Source organism: Pagrus pagrus, assembly GCF_965226575.1.
Source record: "Pagrus pagrus genome assembly, chromosome: 6".
NCBI classification, from domain to species: Eukaryota; Metazoa; Chordata; class Actinopteri; order Spariformes; family Sparidae; genus Pagrus; species Pagrus pagrus.
In genome coordinates, this window is record NC_140190.1 from 33,736,484 (window position 1) to 33,760,119 (window position 23,636).

Consider the following 23,636-nt stretch of genomic DNA (forward strand, 5'->3'; position numbering starts at 1 on the left):
TAAACTTTTAACTTTCACTTTCACTTTCAAGGCCGGCCTGAGAGAGGAGCTGGACAGCGTGCTGTGGTTGGTGTAACGCGTTGAAAGTCCAGCTGTCTTGCTTATGTTGCTATATGTTGCCAGGGCGGGTCAGAGCGCCGTCCCTAGCTGCTCTCATGTGTCCAGTCACAGACATGATCTGACGACTTTCAAGGCCGGCCTGAGAGAGGAGCTGGACAGCGGCGCTGTCTTGCTTATGTTGCTATTGCCAGGGCGCCAGTGTCGGCGGCTTTTTAACTCGTTAAATAATTGTGCTCCAGTATAATCGGTACGCCTGAAACTCATCCAGTGAGAAACGTTCCGCAGTGCAAAAATAAGTGCGATTAAAATGCGTTAATTTTTTTAACGCATTAATTTTTGTGTAATTAATTAATCTTAATTAACGCGTTAAAGTCCCGGCCCTAATAATTATTATTACTTTAATTAACATAACCACATTTAGCCCATCCTGTTTTGAAATATTCAACGTTGCCTCAGATTTGTCATGTTTTAATCACTTCACAAATTCTTTCCATTTCTCTAGACTCCAATTATCTTTTATAATTCTCAATATTGTTAGTAAATAAAGTAGATGTACTTTTAGTCTATATTTCAGGAGGTATTACACCTAATAAGACAAATAAGATAAAAGCTAACCATAGAAATCTTCATAATGCAGAATTTTTCCTTTTCACACCACTCCAATATGATTACAACATTTTCCCTCCAGCACATAGAAGATGCAGACAATCATATTTAGCATATTATTCTGGGTTATAAAAACCTGTGTATTTCGAGCACATTGTCTCCAAGTGTGAAGCAGTTGTTTTATGACTGTTAGTGCAAATGTCCTCCCATTGTTCAGATACAATCACAATTTCTACTTCTTTCTCCAATTTCATTACTATGATTTGTCTTCCATGTATTTTTCAGAAATGTTATTATCTTTGTTTAGAAGAAACCATTTTTTTCAAGTGAATAAGAGGGTTTTTATCATCTGTTTCTTAAATTGTAGTGAGCCTGTAGTACAAATGGCGTCATAGCATAGTGTGAATGAAGCAAATTATGTTTTAAATTAAGTTCTATAAGTGACTTAATGCTTTTCATGAATTTTTCAAAGATATATAATCCTTTTTAGACCATAATTGATGTATTTTATCATGCTTGTTTGGTATAAAGGCACCCCAGTTGCTCACTTGTTAGGGCATGTGTGAATCCTTACTGCTGCAGCCAGGGTCCGAGTCTGGCCAAGGCCTTTTGCAACATGTTATCCATGTTCAGTGCTGAGTGGTAAGCACAGCACAGAGCGGTGTCATCTGCTAGTTGACTTATCACCAATGAACTTCCCATGACATTAAGTGGTTGGATGTTTTGACTCTTTTTTACAAGGATTGCTAATAACTCAGTTACAATAATAAATAATAAAGGCAAGGCTGGGCAACCCTGGCGAATACCTCTTTTTATGTCAAAGCGTTTTGATGTTCCAAATGGCAAGGAAACTGAACTATTAATGTCCTTATATAACAATTCTGTTATGATAATACATTTTTCTCCAAAACCAAAGCACTCTGTTTTTATGGTAAATCGATGTTCAACTATGTCGAAGGCCTTGTAAACGTTCAAAAACAGAATGTCTATCATCCTCAATCAAATGCCTATAATCCAACAAGTCTAATACCAATCTTATATTGTTATGTATGTATGAGGCCAAAGTTTCTCTCTTTCCAGCTTGTCTTCCTTGGTCAAATCCTCAGTGAAATGGATTCTTGCTGTCTCGCAGACCTGCGACTTCTTGTTCTGTTGTCTGATATACACATACTCATCCATTTTTTGGGACCGTTCTGAAGCAATTTTCCCAAGCAGCATTATCACATCCATCCAAACGATGTTTTCATCCATCTTCTCTTTCATCCCCTTTGTCCTCAAATTCCAACATAATTTGTATCGGTCCTGTTCTCTTGACCTCTCCGTGAGCTTGTTAGGGTCCGGGCAGCTAAGCTGCCAGGACACTATTGTATTCCTAGGAATTCTTTCTTTCTTTCTTCTTCTTCCGAGGAAGTCATACTTCCCATGGGCGAAAACTCACCAAACTTTACAGAATTGTCTGGCCCCATGCCAGATTTACTTAATTCCAAGGACATGTCAATATTCCTCCTGGGGGGGGGGGCACAATAAGTGTTTAAATTTAAAAACTTTAAAAATACCTACAAAATCAACAGTATATGCTACAGTTTTGAAACTTTCACCAAACTGTAGCCCCAATACTGCTGAAACTTTAGTCCACTTAAATTCATTACAAATTATGAAGTCCATTACTCAGTTTTTTTCAAAACCTGTAAAACTTATAAAACCTATCTACTCCCACAATTTTTGCTCAATTGTCACCAAACTTTCTAGAGAGCATCTTCAGACCATCTTCCACAAAACTTGTTTCTCGGATTTTTGATTTATCAAAAATTAAGCCTACAGTGCATCAAAATGTTTGACTGTAAACAGTACTATAAACATATACTATCAAATTCTTGCTAAATACATCTTCAATCTTCCTGAAAAAAATTGAGAATATTTTGGAGTCATGGTTGATGGAGTTTGGCAAATATCAGAATTTTATCTCAAAAGCTGAATTTTTGAGAACATTTTGAATTCTGCTCTCATGGGAACAACTGGAGTCAATGGAAGAGTGGCTTTTTTAAACATCAAATTTTCTCTTATGAAGCAAAACACTTTAAGTTAAAAACAAATCACCAACATTTCCATGCTGTCAAGATGCAATTTATGTATTATCAGATTTTTTTTAAGTCAAGGAATTTCTGACATTTTGACCATATTTTAAATCTGCCTTGACAACAGCTGCCCGGACAGTGACTCCCTGAGTCGACAAATCAAGCTACACAGCAGGTCTCACTTCCAGCCAATTAGCTCAATGAGTTAGGAGCTGGTGCTTGGTGTCAGGGGTTGTGGGTTCAAGACCCAGCAAGGATGATGATGGTGATGATGATGATGACAGATCAAAATGTCAGATGTCCTCAACATGAAACACAAGACCATTGTCCTGATGGTGGCATCGCAGCAAGCCTCTAAATGAAATAAAAACAAATAGCTTGGACTGGACCATGGATGAAAGCTAACCAGATTTTGCACAAAGGTCCAGTCTCATGCCAGATTACCTCAGCTGTAAACCCAAGCCAATAGTCCTGATGGTGGTGCTACAGCAAGCGTCTAAAGTTCAAATCTTTGAAAATTCATAACAAATCAACCATACTTGCTACAGCTTCAGAACTTTCATCAAACTATTGAAGAAGCTTTTCTACATTTAAACCTGTTAAAAATTATGAAGTACATCACTCAGTTTTTTTTCAAAAACTGTAAAACTTCTTAAACCTATTTCCTCTCCCCTCCTTTGATTTATCAAAAATTGAGCCTCAAAAACTGAATTCTTCACAGCATTTTAAATTTTTCTTTCATGTGAACAATTGGAGTCAATGCAATAATGACATATCTAAACATCAGTTATTCACTTATGGAGCAAATCAATCATTTTTAAAATTACCAACATCTCCATGCTGCAATATGCGTATTTTCAGATTTTTGTCTTGATAACTGAATTTTTTACGGTGGTTTCAAATCTGCCTGCACAACAGTGACTGGCTTACTCAATTTGTGAAGCCACTGTTGTATTGCCACTTGCCAATTAGCTCAGAGCGATAGATGACAGTCTTTGGTTCCAGAAGTTGTGGGTTCAATCCTCAAGTGGTCCAAAATGAGCATTGTTGTCAACTGTCTTGTCTTCCTATTCTCCTGTTTGTTGCTCAGAATTGCTTAAATTTGCCAAAAATAGCCCGGACCCGACCCATCGCTGCGCAGCAGCTATAATTTCTTCTTATTTCTTTGCGTGGGATGGATACCTGGGTTTCCAAAACAGACATCTACTCCTTACATTCCTTTTCCCCTGCAGTGTTGAACTCGCTTGACTTAGTGAGATTAGCAATTATCCCTGTGTTTTGAGTCATCTCCGTGTCAAACTCTGCCATCCTTTGCTCTTGGTTGTCAAATCTGGAGTGAAGGGCTTGAATTGTCACTAACACATCAACAGTGGCTGGATTTTGTTTAGCCATTTTTCTAGTATGAGCTCCTTTAGATGGAGTTACTGGCGGTGAGTTACTTATCTCATCAAGGTTTTGTTTCTCTCCGCCACTCGCCGTGTCAATCTTATGATCATGGTCAATCTCAGACAATGTAGTAATGTAGAGGTTCATTCTGTGTTTTCTGGTCTGTTTCTTGCTTCTTTTGTCCCTTTGGCATGGTCAGACAGTCAATTTTAATTATTTAGAGGGGGTACAGTGATCAAAAAGACTCACTTTGAAGCACTTTCCCACACATGCTCTGAGTACAGACAACTGCTCAGTCTGCCCTCTTGCCGGGAACCTTTATGGCAAATATTATGTCTCCATTTTACCGAATTTGATGAAAACTCACAATTTTTGGACAGAAGCATGGTCTCTACCGACCATATTTGAGGTTGATCTGGTTAATGCTGGATGCTAGAGTTAATGGGCTGGTGGGACAGTGGAAGGAGATCCTGCTGTGTGCTCTGCTGGTGGTTGTTATGTAGGCTTATGGGTTAACAATTTGACACAGGCATAGAAAGTGTATGTGTGATGAAACACCCGCTTCCTCACTGTTTGCTTAACCCTTCTTTTTTGTTCAAGAAGGTTGACATACTCCCACACACAGTTTTCTGTTTTCTTTATTTAAATTATGTTCCAAAACATTCTTGAGAAATACAAAGGATTGTACTCAACATGATAGTTCGAGAAGGGAAGAAGTTTATTCCTCAAATTATATTAAAAACATGCTATAGTCAAAACAATAACCTGCAAGAGTTTGGGTCCTTTGTGGTGGCCATCTTGTGCTGGTGAGGAAAGAGGAGGCGCGCCTCAAGAGAAGCCCTTTTATGTGGGGTATGAGTAGGCGTATGCTCATGTCTGATTGGATCGTGGATGTGTGAGGAAATTCAGGTAATTGAGATAAAATACTGAGTGATGTACATTTGATTTGTTTGTTTTGATGTACAGTAATTCTCTTAACATGTGCAAGAATTAATTTAGATCTTGCTGGTAAGAGTAGCACCAGAGCAGTGCGAAGGAGATTTTCTTTGTAATATGTTTGTTTGAGACTATGAATAAAAGTCTGACTATTTTTTCCTTCAAAACTCCCTGCCTGCGTGATGTTTATCTTCCACCTGGCTATCCTGCACCTCACCTTACAACAGTATGACATCTAGCTTATGTGTAGTTTTGCTTGCAGTGGGTTTGTATAACAAACAGCCAGCGGCAGCAGTGCCAATACAGGGGATTGCCGTATGAAGTTTACCCAGTGAAAACATTGTTGCAGTCCTTCCTGACTGGCTGTTACTCTTCTTGGGTTATACACCTCCTCCAGAGCCGCTCTTTGCTGCCAGAGTGTCCCTCGGCCAGAGAGAGCTTGGGTGTCCCACCACAAGAAAAAGTACAGCTGGCAATCTACTGTATCACTGTGTGTCACTGTGAGCTACTGATTGAGTAACAGCCATTCACAGCAGAGCATACAGCAGATAACCCCTCCCCTTCCCTCTGGCCCATCCATTGCAGTATCAACTCTGGTTAATCTGCTTGGAGTAATTTGTAAGTGTATAGGAACCGCAACCTCCTGTTGCTATCGCTGAAAAAAGGCCATGACTGTCATCATACCCACTTACTTACTGTTTCATGTTGATAACTAGAAATTTGTTGCACTGCCACGCCAATGCTTTTCAAGCACCTAGCCTCTGAAAAATGCATCTGAGTTAGGAAAATAATAAAAAAAAAAAATCGTTTGGATTACAATAGACCCATTGTACCGTTTCTGTGCTCAGGCCCTAATGATAATCTTTATTTGTAGAATACCTTTTGTTCAAGAAATACTACTCAAAATGTTTATGACAAATATATTACATGCAGTGAGTGCTTCACATAAAATAAACTAACTTAAACTAGAAAAAAATGCAATTTCTGAAGAAAATGTGTGGGATTATGAGTGGTTTTCTGTGACCTGCTGCCATCACTCATGGCAAGTGATACGTGCAGTAATCAATGTCTTGTAAGTGGTAAATACGACACAAATTTCTGTGCTTGTGGTGTAAAGCATAGGGTGCGTCTAGTAAGTAGTGGAATAGTGCAACAGCTGGCTCTTTCTTGATTAGAAGGAATACACGGTCATCCAGGGATTGAACTCAACTGTGTCCTTTATTTACCACTACCAGCATGGAACAGCATCCTTTAGAGTAGTTGGATTACACATGGAACATGCAGGTATGATGGGTTGTGAATATCAGGACTTGAAGGGTGTGGTTCTGCAATCATAGGAACAATAAGGTGTAACAGAGTATTAGCTAAATGTACAAATACCCATAAAAAACACAAATCGCAGGAAAGGTACTTAAATTATCTTAGACAGAAAGGCTTGCTACTACAAGCTTAAATCAACAGTGCAGTGTGAATATTAGCTGCAGTACCAACACGAGCAATAAATCCTGCTTATTAACTTTACATTAGTACAGCCGCTTAGCCATTCACTCTTAGTTATAACCTCAATGCACACTCAAAATGTACAAACATGGGGCTTTTAATGACTTAATTGCACTTAATAATGCTCCAAGGCGTAGACAATAGGATTACCAACCACTAAATTAAAATTAAACCACAAATAAAAGGAGATCTACATGCCAGTGCCCACTATAAGGGCTATTAGCACCAGCTTGAGTTTGCAACCATTCTAGCTTTATTAATCCTAGTCATATACAAATATGAGTCAATATAAACATCATACAAATACAGTCTGACATAAAGACATGTGGCTCTCTGCTTCGGAAGTAGAAATAGGGGACTGCAACTGTGCTCGGAATAATGTCATATGATCAAGCTAGGCATGTTAGGGTAGAGAATAGGGAGTTTTCTACAATAGAGATTTGCTACCAAAGTCAGCCAAATATGATATTTTACTGTACCACAACTAGGGCCCTGTTTAAATGGTCTATGGTGTTTAGTCTAAAGGGCAAGGTCGTTGTACATTTAGGGTGTGTCCTTTTTTCTAGTTAAACGCCTGATGATCTGGGTGCAAAGAAACGCACACAGTGCAAAGCGGTTGTAATTAGACTCTGATTTAGTCAGCACATATTAAACAGGGACACTTGTCTTCACTGAGGGACAAGAATGTGTTCCTTGGCTTTAATGAAGGAGTAGTGCTGCTGTGTCCCTCTGTGTGTTCGCGAATCTCAGTCAATCATCCTGATCAATAACGGGTGGAATGTGAGGGGTGAAATACATCCTTACTGAGGAACCTATTAGCGACATTAACTTCAGCCATCCTCCTGCAGCAGGAGCGATATGTGTATCTCTCCCTTAACATGCACATTTGCATACGAGGAACAGCTGATAAACTTAATTTAAGTATTTAAAGATCCTGATCTGCCAAGAGGATTGCTTAGTATTTCATGTTAATTAATGTTCCGTGTTCTTTTACATATTGAAAGGTCACTCACAGTCCAGATTCATACAGTAAAATAGTCTGCCGTGAAGAAGCAGCTGTCCTGATAAATCCTGAGATCCTGTCTAAACATATTGATTTCAAAAGCTAAAAGTGAAACTATGTTTCCTTTGGAGGGTTTATACCTACAGCTTTTAGGTTTGCTGAATAAATGTGCCATGCTTTGCTGCAGTGACATTACTGTGTTCATGGAAATGTTTAAGATTAGCCTCTCTAATCATAAAATCAGAGTGCATGCATGTTGTGATTGAACCCGCCTTTGTAGGCTCATACCCAGGGATGCACTGGTGGGCGCAAGTACATTTGCAAGTCTAAGTCTGAAACTAGTAATGACACTGTGCGCCGCCTTGCGCAGAGTGTAAGACAGAGCCCCTAGACCTGAATGATATCACCTATCACAGCATAGATAGATGTTTGATGGTACCACCTGATTTGTCCTGCTGATTGACTCATACATTAAAGAGATATGGTGGCATTTTTTAAGATGATGCTCTAAGTACCGCACATTAATTTGTCGCACACAAGCTCATGGAGAATTTTTGTACCAAGTTTCATCTTCTTAAAAGGTAACAGAGTTGCAGGAATATCAAGTTATGTTGTTACTGTAGCACCCCCTTTGGATAGAAGTGACATCACACTTTACAGCAGCATTGGCGATGGTACCACCCAAATTAAATTTATGGTTATTTTTTTTTTAAGTTACAGCCAAAAAACATAATTCCTTAATGGACAATAGAGACAGTACAAAATTGGCTGTAACAGCTAAGCAATAGTAAAATAATAATAATAATAGTAATAGTGATAACCTTACACCTCAATTAGGTGCAAGCAAAACCAAACCAAAAGGACATTAAAAAAAAGGAAGAGAGAAAAGGGGGAACACCCACCACCCCCCACCCCAGCACCACACTCATACTGGTATGCTCTCTCAGGTCTACTGACATCCTATGGGGTATATATCTGCTGTGTGCGTACACACACACACACACACACACACACACACACACAAACTCAATCAGGGGAAACAAGGAAGTTAAGAGTCTCACAAAAAGGCATTAAGTAAGGGAAGAGCTTAATTCATAAATTCTTTCAGTGATTCAGCAGCTGCACGCCAGTTGTTTATGGAAGCCTCACTAGCGCCATTAATTCTAGCAGTAGACAGTTCTAGATAAATTACATCTAGGAAGGTAAGTGCCCAGTGTCTGATGGTGAGAGAATGGGGAGGTTTCCATCGTAAGGCTATCAACTTCTTGGCAGCTGTCAGGCCAGCTAGTACAGTGCGCTTTTTAAGTTTAGTTATATTAACCTCTGACAGATCAATTAGCAAAAGGACAGGTATAGTCACTGGTATGGTCACTGATACTAAATCAGAAAGCTTGGCTGCCACCTTGGACCAGACCTGTGAGACTGGAGGACAATTCCACATCATATGCAAAAAAGTGGGCTACACAAGGGATCAGTTATTAACTTCATACAATGGAGTTTGCGAGGGGTCAAATATGTTCTGTGTACATAGTTATAGTGGATCTGCTGAAGGTCGGGGTTACGGGAAGCCTCTCTAATATTTGCCCAGACCTGTTACCAATCAAAATCAGAGTCCAAATTGGGGCAATCATACCTCCATATTCTGTCAAGTGGTAGTTCATTATAGGAGGCCTCCAGGAAGAAATGATAAAGTGCAGATACTATACCTCTCTTTTTAATTTGAGTGGCAAGTAGTTTGTATAGTGGGTGAATACAGTGGGTACGGAAAGTATTCAGACCCCTTTAAATTTTTCACTCTTTGTTTCATTGCAGCCATTTGCTAAAATCAAAAAAGTTCATTTTATTTCTCATTAATGTACACTCAGCACCCCATCTTGACGGAAAATCAGAAATGTAAAGAAATGTAATGCAAATTTATTAAAAAAGAAAAACTGACATATCACATGGTCATAAGTATTCAGACCCTTTGCTCAGTATTGAGTAGAAGCACCCTTTTGAACTAGTACAGCCAGTCTTCTTGGGAATGATGCAACAAGTTTTTCACACCTGGATTTGGGGATCCTCTCCAGTTCTGTCAGGTTGGATGGTGAACGTTGGTGGACAGCCATTTTCAGGTCTCTCCAGAGATGCTCAATTGGGTTTAGGTCAGGGCTCTGGCTGGGCCAGTCAAGAATGGTCACAGAGTTGTTCCGAAGCCACTCTTTTTGCTGTGTGCTTAGGGTCATTGTCTTGTTGGAAGGTGAACCTTCAGCCCAGTCTGAGGTCCTGAGCACTCTGGAAGAGGTTTTCTTCCAGGATATCTCTGTACTTGGCTGCATTCATCTTTCCTTCAATTGCAACCAGTCGTCCTGTTCCTGCAGCTGAAAAACACCCCCATAGCATGATGCTGCCACCACCATGTTTCACTGTTGGGATTGTATTGGGCAGGTGATGAGCAGTGCCTGGTTTTCTCCACACAAACCGCTTAGAATTAACGGCAACAAGTTCAATCTTGGTCTCATCAGACCAGAGAATCTTATTTCTCATAGTCTGGGAGTCCTTCATGTGTTTTTTGGCAAACTCTATGCGGCCTTTCATATGTCTTGCACTGAGCAGAAGGTTCCGTCGGGCCACTCTGCCATAAAGCCCCGACTGGTGGAGGGCTGCAGTGATAGTTGACTTTATGGAACTTTCTCCCATCTCCCTACTGCATCTCTGGAGCTCAGCCACAGTGATCTTTGGGTTCTTCTTTACCTCTCTCACCAAGGCTCTTCTCCCACGATTGCTCAGTTTGGCTGGACGGCCAGGTCTAGGAAGAGTTCTGGTCGTCCCAAACTTCTTCCATTTAAGGATTATGGAGGCCACTGTGCTCTTAGGAACCTTGAGTGCTGCAGAAATTCTTTTGTAACCTTGGCCAGATCTGTGCCTTGCCACAATTCTGTCTCTGAGCTCCTTGGGCAGTTCCTTCGACCTCATGATTCTCATTTGCTCTGACATGCACTGTGAGCTGTAAGGTCTTATATAGACAGGTGTGTGCCTTTCCTAATCAAGTCCAATCAGTTTAATTAAACACAGCTGGACTCCAATGAAGGAGTAGAACCATCTCAAGGAGGATCAGAAGAAATGGACAGCATGTGAGTTAAATATGAGTGTCACAGCAAAGGGTCTGAATACTTATGACCATGTGATATTTCAGTTTTTCTTTTTTAATAAATTTGCAAAAAGTTCTACATTTCTGTTTTTTTCTGTCAAGATGGGGTGCTGAGTGCACATTAATGAGAAAAAAAATTTACTTTTTCGATTTTAGAAAATGGCCGCAATGAAACAAAGAGTGAAAAATTTCAAGTTTGCGTCCCGGAGCACCATACGCATGTAAAGATGATCTAAGTTGCAGATAGAAAAAGAATGAGTTTGCAGGCAAATTATACCTGTCTCTAATATTTTGAAAAGTGTGCAGCCCAGTGTCACTATATACCTCGTCAAAAGTGCGAATATTACCGTTACTCCAGGTAGACACGATATAGGTCTCCTTCCGATTAATAGGCCATGGTTGTTAAAGATCGGTGTAAGTGTATGCCACTTACAGGAGATTTTGCACTGAAGCTCAGCCGCACACCGTGTCTGGATGAGTTGTGAAACTATTGGGCCAAAACATACTCGGCATTGTTTATTGGATATGTTAGCAAAGAGAACCTCCTGCAAGTTCCAGGGTCTCACAGTTTTCTTCTAACTTGCGCCAGGAAACTAAGGCATCAAAGTCACGCCACACAAGTATTGGCCTTAGTACGAATGACCGGAAGTAAAACTTAACCCTCTAGGTGCCAAAGTCGCATTATTGCGACAGGCAACATTGCTGAATAAAACAGCCCATATCTTTAAATCTACTGCCTTGTGCTGTTACTGCTTGCTACCACTAGATGGCCACTAGATTCAACTTCAATCCTGACGTCATTTGTGGGTGTGTTTCTATGCAAAATACCTGAGAAAAAAAAGTTTGAAACCCGACACGGGCTGTCAGAGCGGCACCGGCTAAGCGGCAGAGTGGGAGAGGAGAGAGCCGCGGAGCGGTGGCAGAAGTGTGCTGGACAGATAGAGACACAGATAGCGATTTTTGTAATAAAAAACAAAATGCCCAAAAGATTTTACAGTGCGGATGAGATGCTTGCACAGATCTTTGCTGATCGCGATTCAGAAGGGGACGATTTACCCTCTGATGACGATCGCTCGTCAGAGAGGAGTGACTCTGACGATGCTGCAGCTGCACACACTTTCACGCAAGCAACACGCACTGATCACGGCCAGAGTTTTCTTTTCTTTTTACAAATTAGATTAGGAAATGTACTCCTATCAGATTCCTGTTCATTTACTCTGAGGATGAGAGGATGAAAAAAATCTATGAAAAAATGAAATGAAATGAAAAAAAATCTACTGTGTAAATATGTTCAGAATTCTGTTTTACTGAATTTTACCTGGTGATATACAAATTAGATTAGTAAATTTACTCCAATCAAACTCCTGTTCCTTTATTTTGAGGATGAGATGACAATAGACATATTTTTTTTCTGTGTAAATATGTTCAAAAATCAGTTTTACTGAAAGTTACTTTCAGTCACCTGGTGACGTCACAATATGCAAATTAGATGAGTAAATTTACACCCATCACAAACTTTAGGTCATTATGAATATTTTTCTCATTTACAATATGAATTTATCTCTCACCACTTCAAAGCTACAGCCTTTTGAAATCTTAAAATCCAAACGGAATGAATATTTTCCTAAATAAACTCTGGCGCCTAGAGGGTTAAAGTTTGGTACAGATAAGTCACCACTGGCTACTCCTCTTTGTGTGGTGGACAGTTTGAGGCGTGGGCGCTTTCTGTTTCAAATAAATCGAGATAAAACGAGGACAGAGGGGGATCATTGAACTAATAAAATGTATCCTGGGCAAAATGTTCATTTTGACTATAGAGGCACGGGCAGAGTTGGGGAGACTAATCCACCTATCCAAGTCTGCTTTAACTTTATTTAGTGTTTTTGAGTGGTTGTGTGTTACAATGGACAAGGACAGGAAGTTTTGTATTCCGAGGTAGGCTACTTAATATCCTGGACAACTGGGATGCCAGCTGGAAATTGCAACCCTTTAGCCGAATCATTAAGGGGGAGTAACACGGATTTGGTCCAGTTGATCTTAAAACCTGAGAGACAGCTAAATTCTTCACAAATGGACAGTAAGTTAGGTATAGACATAAAATCCTGGGGTCATCGACTAAGTCTAAATTGAAATCCAAAAATTCCTTTAGTTGGGACAAAAACTGAGATTTAGAATCAGCGTTTTTTAACAATGTGGTATTAAAGCGCCACATAGCAGCGCGTTTGGATAGGCAGGACAAGGTTGCACAACAAAATACTCCTTTGTGGTCTGATAAAGCAATAGGTTGCAAGGCAGCATCATTGATTTTTTGAAAAAGTTGTGGTGAAGTGAAAAGAAAATCTATCCGTGAGAATGATTTATGTCTGGCTGAAAAAAAGGAGTAATCTTTCGCTGTTGGGTTAAAGGAACACCATACATCTATTAGGCAAGCTGTAGTTGCTATCTGTTGATCTTTAGAGGCACTCAAGCTAGATCAATCGTTTGTATGCCACACCGCATTCATATCTGCCCCCACGATGAGAGAATGTTCAGGTAGTTCTAGCATTTTCTGTGCAAGCGTGTCAAAGAAAGTCTTATAAAATTTGTTTGGAGCATAAGCAGAGATAACAGCTACCTTCCTCCCATACAGTTCCACCTTGGCCACTGCTATCCTTCCTGCGGTGTCCGCCCATACATCCAGCACCTTAATTTTGAGATTACATTTACAAACAATGGCCACTCCTTTACTTTTTGATTCAGCGGAGGAAGAGGAAGCAATTGTGTGGTAAAATCTGTTGGCCATGCGACCAGAGTCGCTGCTTAACAGGTGCATCTCCTGTAGGAGAGCCAGGTCAATTTAGTTATACTACAAGTTATACTTAGTTTGGACAAATGTGGTTTGGCATGATTTCGAGGAATTTCTGGAGGCAAATTTTCAATGGAATCTGAAGCATTGAATATTGAAAATTTCTTACATCATCATAGTGGCTTTGCAGTAAAAACTGAAAAATGAGCACTGCAGATAGAGGTTAATTAAAAGTTGCTCCTGATTGGCTGGTCACCCAATGCATCCTTCATTTGATTGGTTCAAAGGCAGTGGCCATGAGACAGCCATGACATTATACAGTTGTAGTATAACCAACAGGGAGACCCCTGGTTTGAACTAATTTTGGTGACACTACACCGAAGAGTCAAGTTATTGAATATTATTCAATTCCCCAAAATTATGCAGAAGCACATTTGTCCAAACTAACAGTTGTAGTATAACCAACAGGAGACCATTGATGTGGAGTGATTTTGGTGACACTACACTGAATAATAGTGAAGTTACTGAATATTTTTTGTAGCATCTGTTTTCAGGGTTGCACTTTGTAGACGGTCCCTGCGCCCTCGTCTCACAGACGGCTGGCCATAGATCGTGATAACGAAATAATTAATTCGTTACAGCACCAGGCCCCATCGGACAACCTCTGGAACTTCACTCTGTTCCTGACCTTCCATGGTCCACAGTGGCCACAGACATCTTTGAGTGGCATGGCAAATACTACCAAGTGCTTGTGGATTCATATTCTGGATGGTTCGAAATCGACCTTCTCCCCAACATTTCGTAAGCAGCTGTGATCTCCAAGCTGAAAAGACATTTCTCAGTCCATGGCACGCCACACACCCTCTTCTTATGCCACTAGCAGCCCTGAATTTCCCCAGTCAAACAGGCTTGCAGAGAGAGAAGTCCGCAGTGCCAAACTACTGAAACCAGCCCCAAAGAACAACCAGCAAATCAATGCCCAACTCCTCAACAAGAGACTCACTCTGAAGAGACACTACGACAAGTCAAGTCGCCCACTACAACCTTTGGCAGAGGGACAAGTGGTGCGTATGCAGACCCCTAAAGGATATGACCAACTTGGGACTGTGAAAGACATAAGCCAGGAGCCACGCTCTTATGTCATCCAGTCCAACGGAGGTACATACAGGAGAAACCGCCGCCACATTCTTCCTGTTGCGGAGCCACCACCACCACCACCACCACTGCCTCATGCAGATGACCTGGATTCTCAGAACTCTAGTCCCTGCACAATGGACTGTACACCCCCCACACCACAAACACCAGAGCCAAACGCCATGCACCCAAAACACACATCCCCTCCCCGGCCACTGCCCACAGCACATTTCCCCAGTGAGAACAGAAACACACAATACATAACACGCTCAGGACGCACTTGCAGACCAAACTCAAAATATATGCAGTGAAAATATCCTGTCTGGAATGCAGTTTAAATAATTAGTTACCAGTATTTGGAATGTAATGTTCAATGGATACTTGCACCAGGTTCCTTCATTTACGTGATCACAGTATGGTGATAGTATTACAAATATGCATTTGTGTTAACGCGAGTCAAAGTGTTCACCTACCTTAATGGGCTGTGTTGAGTTCAACCAGGAATATCGTTAATGGATTGTTTATCGAAACTTGTGTAACAACGTGGTGAAAAGAAATATTCTTTTATTGTCATTTTCCCAGTGTTATTTGTTTGATATAAGAGGTGTGAGCTTAAGGGAAAGGATGTAGATCATTTGGCTAAATGATGCTCTGTTTGTTTAATGTGAGCCACCGTACCTGAAGGTGTGTCTTATGGCTAAGCCAGTCACAGCGCCCCTTGCTCTACCTGCTCCACAATGCTGTGTTACTCATGTCGGCTCAGTCACTCGGTTTTGGTGTTAATTAACAAACAGGAGTTACATTCAAAGTCAGTGTGATTCTTGACTCACACACAGAAACGGACAAGTTTCTACAAACAGATTTGTGTTTGAGATTTGATCAGCACTGCCTTGTTTTACAGTTTGATAAGAATTTTTGAGCCTCCATTTTAACTGTACAGAAACAATATGTCAGTGACTTCTGGTTCACATTATTTCTCCATTGCAGCTAACCAGTAAGCTAAAATATGTTTTTGTAAACATTTTAGGCACAAATAGGCCGTGTATTAACAAAATCTTGCTTTGTGGTTTATCACCACTGCCTAGTTCAGACTTTTTGATCGGACGCCCTTACTTGATAAAAGAGATAGAGGGGTGTCTCTGTCTCTCTAGAAATACAACTGGACTCCTTGTGTTCATGGTCAAATCACACATACACCAAATGACGAGTAATGGCAGATTTTAGAAAAAATGAAGAAAAGTTTAACATTTTTAATTGGTATATACTACCAAAATTGTAGTGATACAATTGTAATGGTAACAATCCTTTTTAAGCTTCATTTTAAAAGGAGATAGAAATTTCTCATGACCCCCTTAGCACCTCTACAAACTTTAAGTCATTCGGGCCTGTCTAACCTCATTACATGATCACTTTCTCGTCTTCTTCCCTCCAGCAAACGAACATCACCAGCCAAGGATGAGCAAATGGTGGGGGTCAAGGAGTCACTGCTGGCCCACTCCTCAGATCCTGTGGAGATGAGAAGACTCAATTATCAGACACAAGGCATGGACACACACACACACACACACACACACACACACACACACACACACACACACAACGCGCACAAACACCTGTCCCCAGCACCTTTAAGCTCATATACACACTGGCCCAGACATGCACGTCCAGTCATGCCTCGTGACCCTTGCTGAGGCCCAAATTATATCACTTGTGAAATATGGAAATATGTGAAATATGTGAATGTGAACTCATTATTGTTGTGGTCATTTTCAGCCAGAACTGTAACATTTAAAAATTGCGTATATAGTTAATCATGGTGCTCAGACCTATCTGATGAACATGTTCTCACTCCCAAGTCCTCGAATATGTTAGCTTGGTCAGTGGCCTTAAAGGATAACTACCGTTTTTTACAACCTGGACCTTATTTCTAGCAAAATATATGATCATTTACTCACCCAGATAACTTTGGTGTCATTTGGCGTCGTTCGGATGAAATTAGATCCAGTGTAGCGCCGCGTATATCCATATAATGCGAGTGATCCGGGCACCGAAGCGCAGCCTCTATGAGCATTATCTGCCACGAAACTAGTTAATTTCACCAATATTTTGTTAAATAAAGGGGAATTGCAATAATCCAGCCTTGAAGTCACAAAAGCATGGACACATAATTCTGCATCTCTTTGAGACAGAATGTTCCCAATTTTTCCAATGTTTTGTTGGTGAAAGACGGCAGTCCTTGAAATTTGTTCTATGTGGGGGTTAAAGGACAAATAATCAAAGAATCCACCAAGATGGCGGCTGCACCGATGCAACAGAGGCTCAGCTGTCTCTTCTGTGTATTCCATTTTCTTCTGTCTTCTGTACTCTTCTAAGTAAAGCAGCAGCTTTTACCAGAGATGACCGATCAAAGTTACTGTGCATTGGTCGTCCCTACACAGACCCCGGGATTGATTCAGTTTCACTCACCCTGGAGAGAGAGGAAACAGAAGCGGGTAAAGCAGGCTGGGCTACGGGCTAGGCTAAAGGCTAACCCATACTAACCCAGCACTATCAAGCCTGTTTCTTGCTCACGCCAGGTCTCTCACCAACAAGATGGATTAGATCTGAATGATAACCATGCCTCACTGCCTGAATATCATCACGTAGACCTGGCTGAACCACAACATACCAGTTATCGCTATCGAGCTTGCTGGCTGCTCTGTTTACAGGGCAGACTGTACGAAGTACTCCGGTAAGAGCAAAGGAGGAGGACTGTGTATCTACATGAACAACAAATGGTGCACAGCCATGGTCGATAAACACTGCCGCCGAGATTTTGAACATCCTAACATCAGGTGCAAACCATTTTTTCTACTCTTTCATACTTGTAAAGAAAATATATGTCATGGCAGTCCTTAGTTTGGCTGATTTCTAAAACTCTCATTTCTCTGTGATGAAATGAGTGGAACACAAACTACTTTGTCACAAAAAACATTCATGAAGTTTGCATCAAATATTAATTTATTATAGGTCTTCTGAAAATGTGACCAAATCTACTGGGTCAAAAATATACATAAAACAAATTGAATTGAATGACCAATTTTGGTGATGTAGAAAGTTGTGTGAATCAAATTTGCTCAGTAGCATGGCCTCTTAACTTCTTCTGATTGATTATGATTGATAACAGCTGGCAACTTTTCTGGGCCCATTTTAATAGAGCTTGCTTGATGCGCCCACTAGACTCAGCCACAAAAACTACAATAGGAAAGTCTAAGGAGCTCGGCATTGATCTGAAAAGACATTTTGATTTGAACAAGTCAGTCATATGGAGCCAATTCAAAGTAGTTACAGGTCCCAAGATTAAAGGCTCGGTAGGCAGCTTATTTTTGGCAATATTAGGCAAAAACTTCCATAATAACCTTGGAGATGATGTAAATGAAGTGATTTGAGAGAAGAGCAGACCTCTGCGCCTCCTCTAGGCCCTGTTTTCAGCCTGCAAAGAATGTGCCCCATGACGGAAGACTTTGACCAATCACAGAGCAGCTGAGAGAGCGAGCCCTGTGATTGGCTGTTCTACCAAAGCAGATGCGCGTTCACGCCTCTTCGGTGGAAACCCACCCAATGGCGGATGACCAGACAGGAAAGATTGCGACTCCACAGTTGGAAACACCCGCTTTCAGTGCAAAACAATCTAAGAAGAGGAAGACGGATTCGTCAAAAAGGGAGTCTACAAGACGGTCTGATAACAAATGCAAAAAAATGCGTATCAATATCGGCGTTGCGTTTCAAAGATGGAGAGAAGTTCGGGATAACATTGGTTTGAAGTTGGACTCAGAGCTCGCTGTTCTTCTCTTGGATAGGTAAACTGCTAAATTATTTTTCCTCTAACAACTACAGTTGCTGTGATGGTGGTTAGGTTGTGTGGGCTGATTTACCATGTAAATAGCCAGGTGACAGCGGCTACCGCATTGTCGGAAGTTGCTTCTGCCTTTGCTAGCCAAAGGCATACGGCTGCTGCTAATACAAGATCAAGTTTATGTTGCTGCGTTAGGTCTGGGTCCGGGCTGCTCTGAATATATATATGTAACAAGTGTAAAGTAACACAATTTTGCATTATGACAAACAAGACTCAGCCTGATGTGTTTTCAGATTATCTATGCGGATCAAACGGACACTAAAACTTAGACGCTAACATTAGCAAGAGGCTATTTTTATTTACACTGAGTGGCTAACGTTACTACAAAGTTTGAGCTGTTGGCCAAGGCAGCTAACGATGCTATAGTTAGAATAAAATGTGCTACATTGCTTCAAAACATTAGCTTGTCATTAGTCTTAAAAATAAACGGCTTTTATTTGCTCAAAGTTATAACTGAATAACTCCTGATGTCAGACCTATCGGCTAACGTTACTTTAGCCTTTGTAGTCGTCTGTCTTTCGTATTATTTTACACTAAATATAAATACTATTTACTATCGCTCATGTGTTCAAAAAAAGTATTTTCTTACCTGTGACTCAGACATTATGGAGGATAACGTAAAAAAAAAGCTTTGGCTAGTTGGCGATTGCCTCGGGCAGGGACTGTCGGGTACGCACGTGCATCAGATGTCCGTGCTTGTCTGGTGGGAGGCGCTCAGATCAGAGCTGAGGAGCTCTAGGATTCCTGCCTACCGAGCCTTTACGTGCATGGTGCCGTTGTGTCACTGCCACGATCAGAAAAAAAACACAACTATCACCTGCTGCTGGGAGAAAGTTGGTCATGATCTGTCAAGAGTCAACCAAAAAGCAAGTCTAGGTGGTGGTAGTATTATCAAATCAATTTTATTTATATAGCCCAAAATGACAATCATATTGCCTCAGTGGGCTTTACAAAGTGTACAGTGAACGACATCCTCTGTCCTTAGACCCTCGATTCGAGTTAGGAAAACTTGCCATATTGAGAAAAAAAAAAAAACTTTCAACAGGGAAAAAAAGATGGAAGAAACCTCAGGAAGAGCCACAAAGGAGGGATCCCTCTCCCAGGATGGACAGATATCCAATAGATGTTCTATGTACAGATGTTCTATGTACAGAACAACAAAATCATCAAGTTTACAAATTGCATTAACAGAATATCTGATACAAATTCTAATATATGTAAAGTGTGTGGATCCAGGAGATCACTGAGCAGGCCGAGGCATTGCCAAGTGGTGCCCGAGCCACCCGACTTCCTCTCCACCGTGGAAGAGGGCAGGCTACACAAAATAATTAGCAGTAAAATAGAGAAGATCAGAGTGAAGAGGCATCAAATTTGACAGAAATACAGATATAAGAAAATAGTAAAACAGAGGAGAGCAATGATCCAGCGGAGTCCAGGGTATGACAATCCAGATCCATCAATATGTGAGGCAGCAGGAGCCAGGAGAGGCAGATGTTCCCAGGGGCCCGCTGTCCATCAGAAGGGAGCCTGAATGAAAAGAGAGGTGGAGGAGGAGGTTAGATAGTGAGAGAGCAACACAACTTGCAGCTTGTGGGAACAGAAAACAAACGCAAAAAATTTTGAGAAATGCAATGTTAATCAGAATAAGCAGATTGTTTCTCGTTGGCAGGACAACGTGAATTCTAGTGCTATAGGTACGAGACTCATTGAGACTGAGACCGACCCACTGAAGAAGCTAGCAATCAAAGTCAAGGACAATTAAAGGTTAAGTCAAAGTAGTAAGATTTCAGTTTAGATTTAAAGGCATCAATTGAGCCAGATTGTCTGATGTCAGCTGGGAGGTTATTCCAGAGGAAGGGGGCACGATAGAAAAAAGCCCTGCAGCCAGCTGACTTCTTCTTAACCCTGGGGACTGTCAGGAGCCCTGAATTTTGAGAATGTAATGCACGAGGTGGAATATATGGTATAATTAGATCTGACATGTACAACAGGGTAAGGCCATGTACAGTTGTATATGTCATCAGCAGCACCTTAAAATCTGATTTTATATGAATTGGGAGTCAACGCAGTGAGGCTAGGATTGTGTGAGGCTAGGATCGTGTAATATGATCAAATGTTGGTAGTATTATGCTGTGGGGCTGCTTAGCTGCCAGTGGATCAGGTGCTCTAATAAAAGTAAATGGAATAATGAAGGAGCATTATCCCCAAATTCTTCAGGAAAACCTAAAAGAAGATTGGGTCTTGGGTGCAACTGGGTTTTCCAACAGGACAATGATCCCAAACACAGATAAAAGGTGGTAAAGGAATGGCTAAATCAGGCTAGAATTGAGGTTTTTGAATGGCCTTCCAAAAGTCCTGACTTGAACCCCATCGAGAACATGTGGACTGTAGAAATAAGTCCATACTAGGAAGCTATAAAATTTTGTTGAACTTCACTGATTCTGTCAAGAGGAGTGGTTAAAAATTCAGCCAGAGGACTACCAGAAGCTTGTGGTTGGCTCTGAAAAGCGCCTTATTGAGGTGAAAATAGCAGAGGGACATTTAACCAAATATCAGAATTACCGTAAGTATATTTTTGACCCCGCAGATTTGGTCATATTTTTCAGAAGACATGAAATAAATTGATATTTGAAGCAAACTTCATGAATGTTTTTTGTGACAAAGTAGTATATGTTTTCTTTACAAGTGTATGTAATTTCAGAGACAATTTGTATAGTAGTAGTAGTAGTCAGTTGGGAGAGACAAATATTTTTTATATCTTGTTTAAATTGTGCCATGAATTACACATATTTTTCAAGTCAAAAAAGTCAGTTTGTTGTTAAGATAGTAAAATACCATTTACTTTTGTAAATAAAAGTCACTTCAGTCAATTTTGTACGTAAAACTGCTCATGGCACTCTTCAAGCGGAATAAAAAATGAAGATGTCTCTTGCCATCACTACCGTACATACTTTTTCTGCTGAAGCACCTGCCCCTTTGCCCCTTGATGCCCAAAGTGCCCTTTTGTGGGTGCTATTTTTTCTTTTTTCTTTTTTTTTTGCGTGTGTGTGTGTTTGTGTGAAGGCCTGTCAGTTGCCCTTAAAGAATAACATTTAACAAATAATAATAAAAATCTATGTAGCCTAAATGAAATGACCTGGCTCCCCTTGGTAACGCCCCGATGTGCCCCCGCCGCAGCGAGAGACAGGCTCGGCCCAAAATCTGACAGATCGCACGTTACAGCAACAATATTGGATTTACGCTATGAAACGGGAGTAGTGACGGTCTGGCCATAGGGGGATGTGGGCAAATGCCACAACGACCGAGGTGAATGCGACCGCTGCGTGAAGATGCAGTCCTGCTGATGTGATCAAGATAAGCGGCCAGCTGTTTTACCGCCGACAACTCTTAAAGACAGTAGACACATCACAGTGTTATCCCTGATGTATAGCTCACCTGGTAGAGCAGCTCTCTTCATAAGCAGAACCACCCTCTAGTATGGGTTTGAATCCCAGCATAGGTAATACCTTTAGTTAATGTATTTTCTTTTCTCATCATCATTATGATCACTGCTATATACGTATATATATATAAATATATTTTTTCTGCTTTTTTTTTTCTTGAGCACCTGCCCCTCCAAAGGTCTCTGCACGGGCCTGGAGGACACAGATCTTCAGGACATACTTAGCATAGTCTTCTTTGATGTTTTCTTTGTTGACATCCTGTCAAAACATGTGAATCGGTACTCAGATACAATAGATGTTTTCTTTTAAGTTCCTGAATACCTTGGGGTTATTCACTTGGTTCAGGAGGCCATTTAACTTAGTCTACATGTACAATATTCTAAGAGAAATAAGATGCTCATAATAGGACAATGGTTAAATATTGACAAACTAATTAAGTACCCATTGACTTTAATGATGGTGCCCTTTTAAGCTGAGAAGAACAAGTTATTGCGTGGGGAATTTGTATTCACTGTTTCTTAGTCCACATATGACTTTAAGTATGAAGGCAGCTAAGGCTTACAAAAGATCTGCTTTGTTCCAAGCAGGACGTTAAAAAAGAGACAAGTAGCATCAGTGTTTGTAGTAGCCTATGGTTGTTTGACTAGCGGCTAGCCGGATCGCTAGTGTAACGTTAACTTAAGGGAGGCAGTGGAGACTTACACACGAGGACTCCAGTTGGAGACCACGGCGTTGAAGAGGCACATATAGCAGACTGTTTAGATGGTGAGAGGAGGCGAGACTTACCGGCAAGGACGCATGGGTTTGTTTACATTGCTAAACCACACACTTCCGGTAAAGGCGGTGGCCTCGCCCTGATCTAACGTGAGAGTTTGAAAATAGTCCCTGTTCCTGTGAAAGATTCACCATCATTTGAAGTACTGGCTGTGCAGTTAAAGGGACCTGTACCCACCATTATTGTGTCTGTCTATCGTCCACCTAAGGCCTCTTCCACCTTCATCACTGAACTCTCATCTATTTTAGCAGATCTATGTGCCATCACTCCAAATATCATTTTAACTGGGAATTTTAATATTCATGTTGACAATCCTAATGATATTTTTTCCATAGACTTTATCTCCACACTGGATAGTTTTGACCTCACTCAGTATGTTACATTTCCAACACACAATAAGGGCCATATTTTAGACCTGATCTGCTGCTCTGGTGTCCCATTTAATCTTTCCGGCACAGAACTTCCATTGTCAGATCACAAATTCTTAACTTTTGATGTCAACCTTCCTGTCTGCAAATCTCGCCAAGGCTGTATCATGTCCTTCCGTAATATTAACCCTCTAGGCGCCAAAGTTGCATTATTGCGACAGACAACATTGCTGAATTAAACAGCCCATATCTTTAAATCTACTGCCTTGTGCTGTTACTGCTTGCTACCACTAGATGGCCACTAGATTCAGCTTCAATCCTGAGTCATTTGTGGGTGTGTTTCTATGCAAAATACCTGAGAAAAAAAAGTTTGAAACCCGACACCGGCTGTCAGAGCGGCACCGGCTGAGCGGGAGAGGAGAGAGCAGCGGAGCGGTGGCATAAGCGTGCTGGACAGATAGAGAGACAGATAGCGATTTTTGTAATAAAAAACAAAATGCCCAGAGGACTTTACAGTGCGGATGAGCTGCTCGTCAGAGA

At 40.9% G+C, this 23,636-nt stretch overlaps 1 protein-coding gene across 12 annotated transcripts in view; it reads left to right on the plus strand.

The window, feature by feature from the left end:
• Window positions 1-23,636, plus strand: part of ptprfa (protein tyrosine phosphatase receptor type Fa) — a 541,915-nt gene that overhangs the window by 354,262 nt on the left and 164,017 nt on the right. For all 12 annotated transcript variants that reach the window (XM_084354897.1, XM_084354905.1, XM_084354902.1 and 9 more), the window contains one exon: window positions 16,048-16,157. In XM_084354897.1, the coding sequence (XP_084211023.1) occupies window positions 16,048-16,157 (110 nt within the window). The remainder of the gene's footprint in view (window positions 1-16,047; window positions 16,158-23,636) is intronic.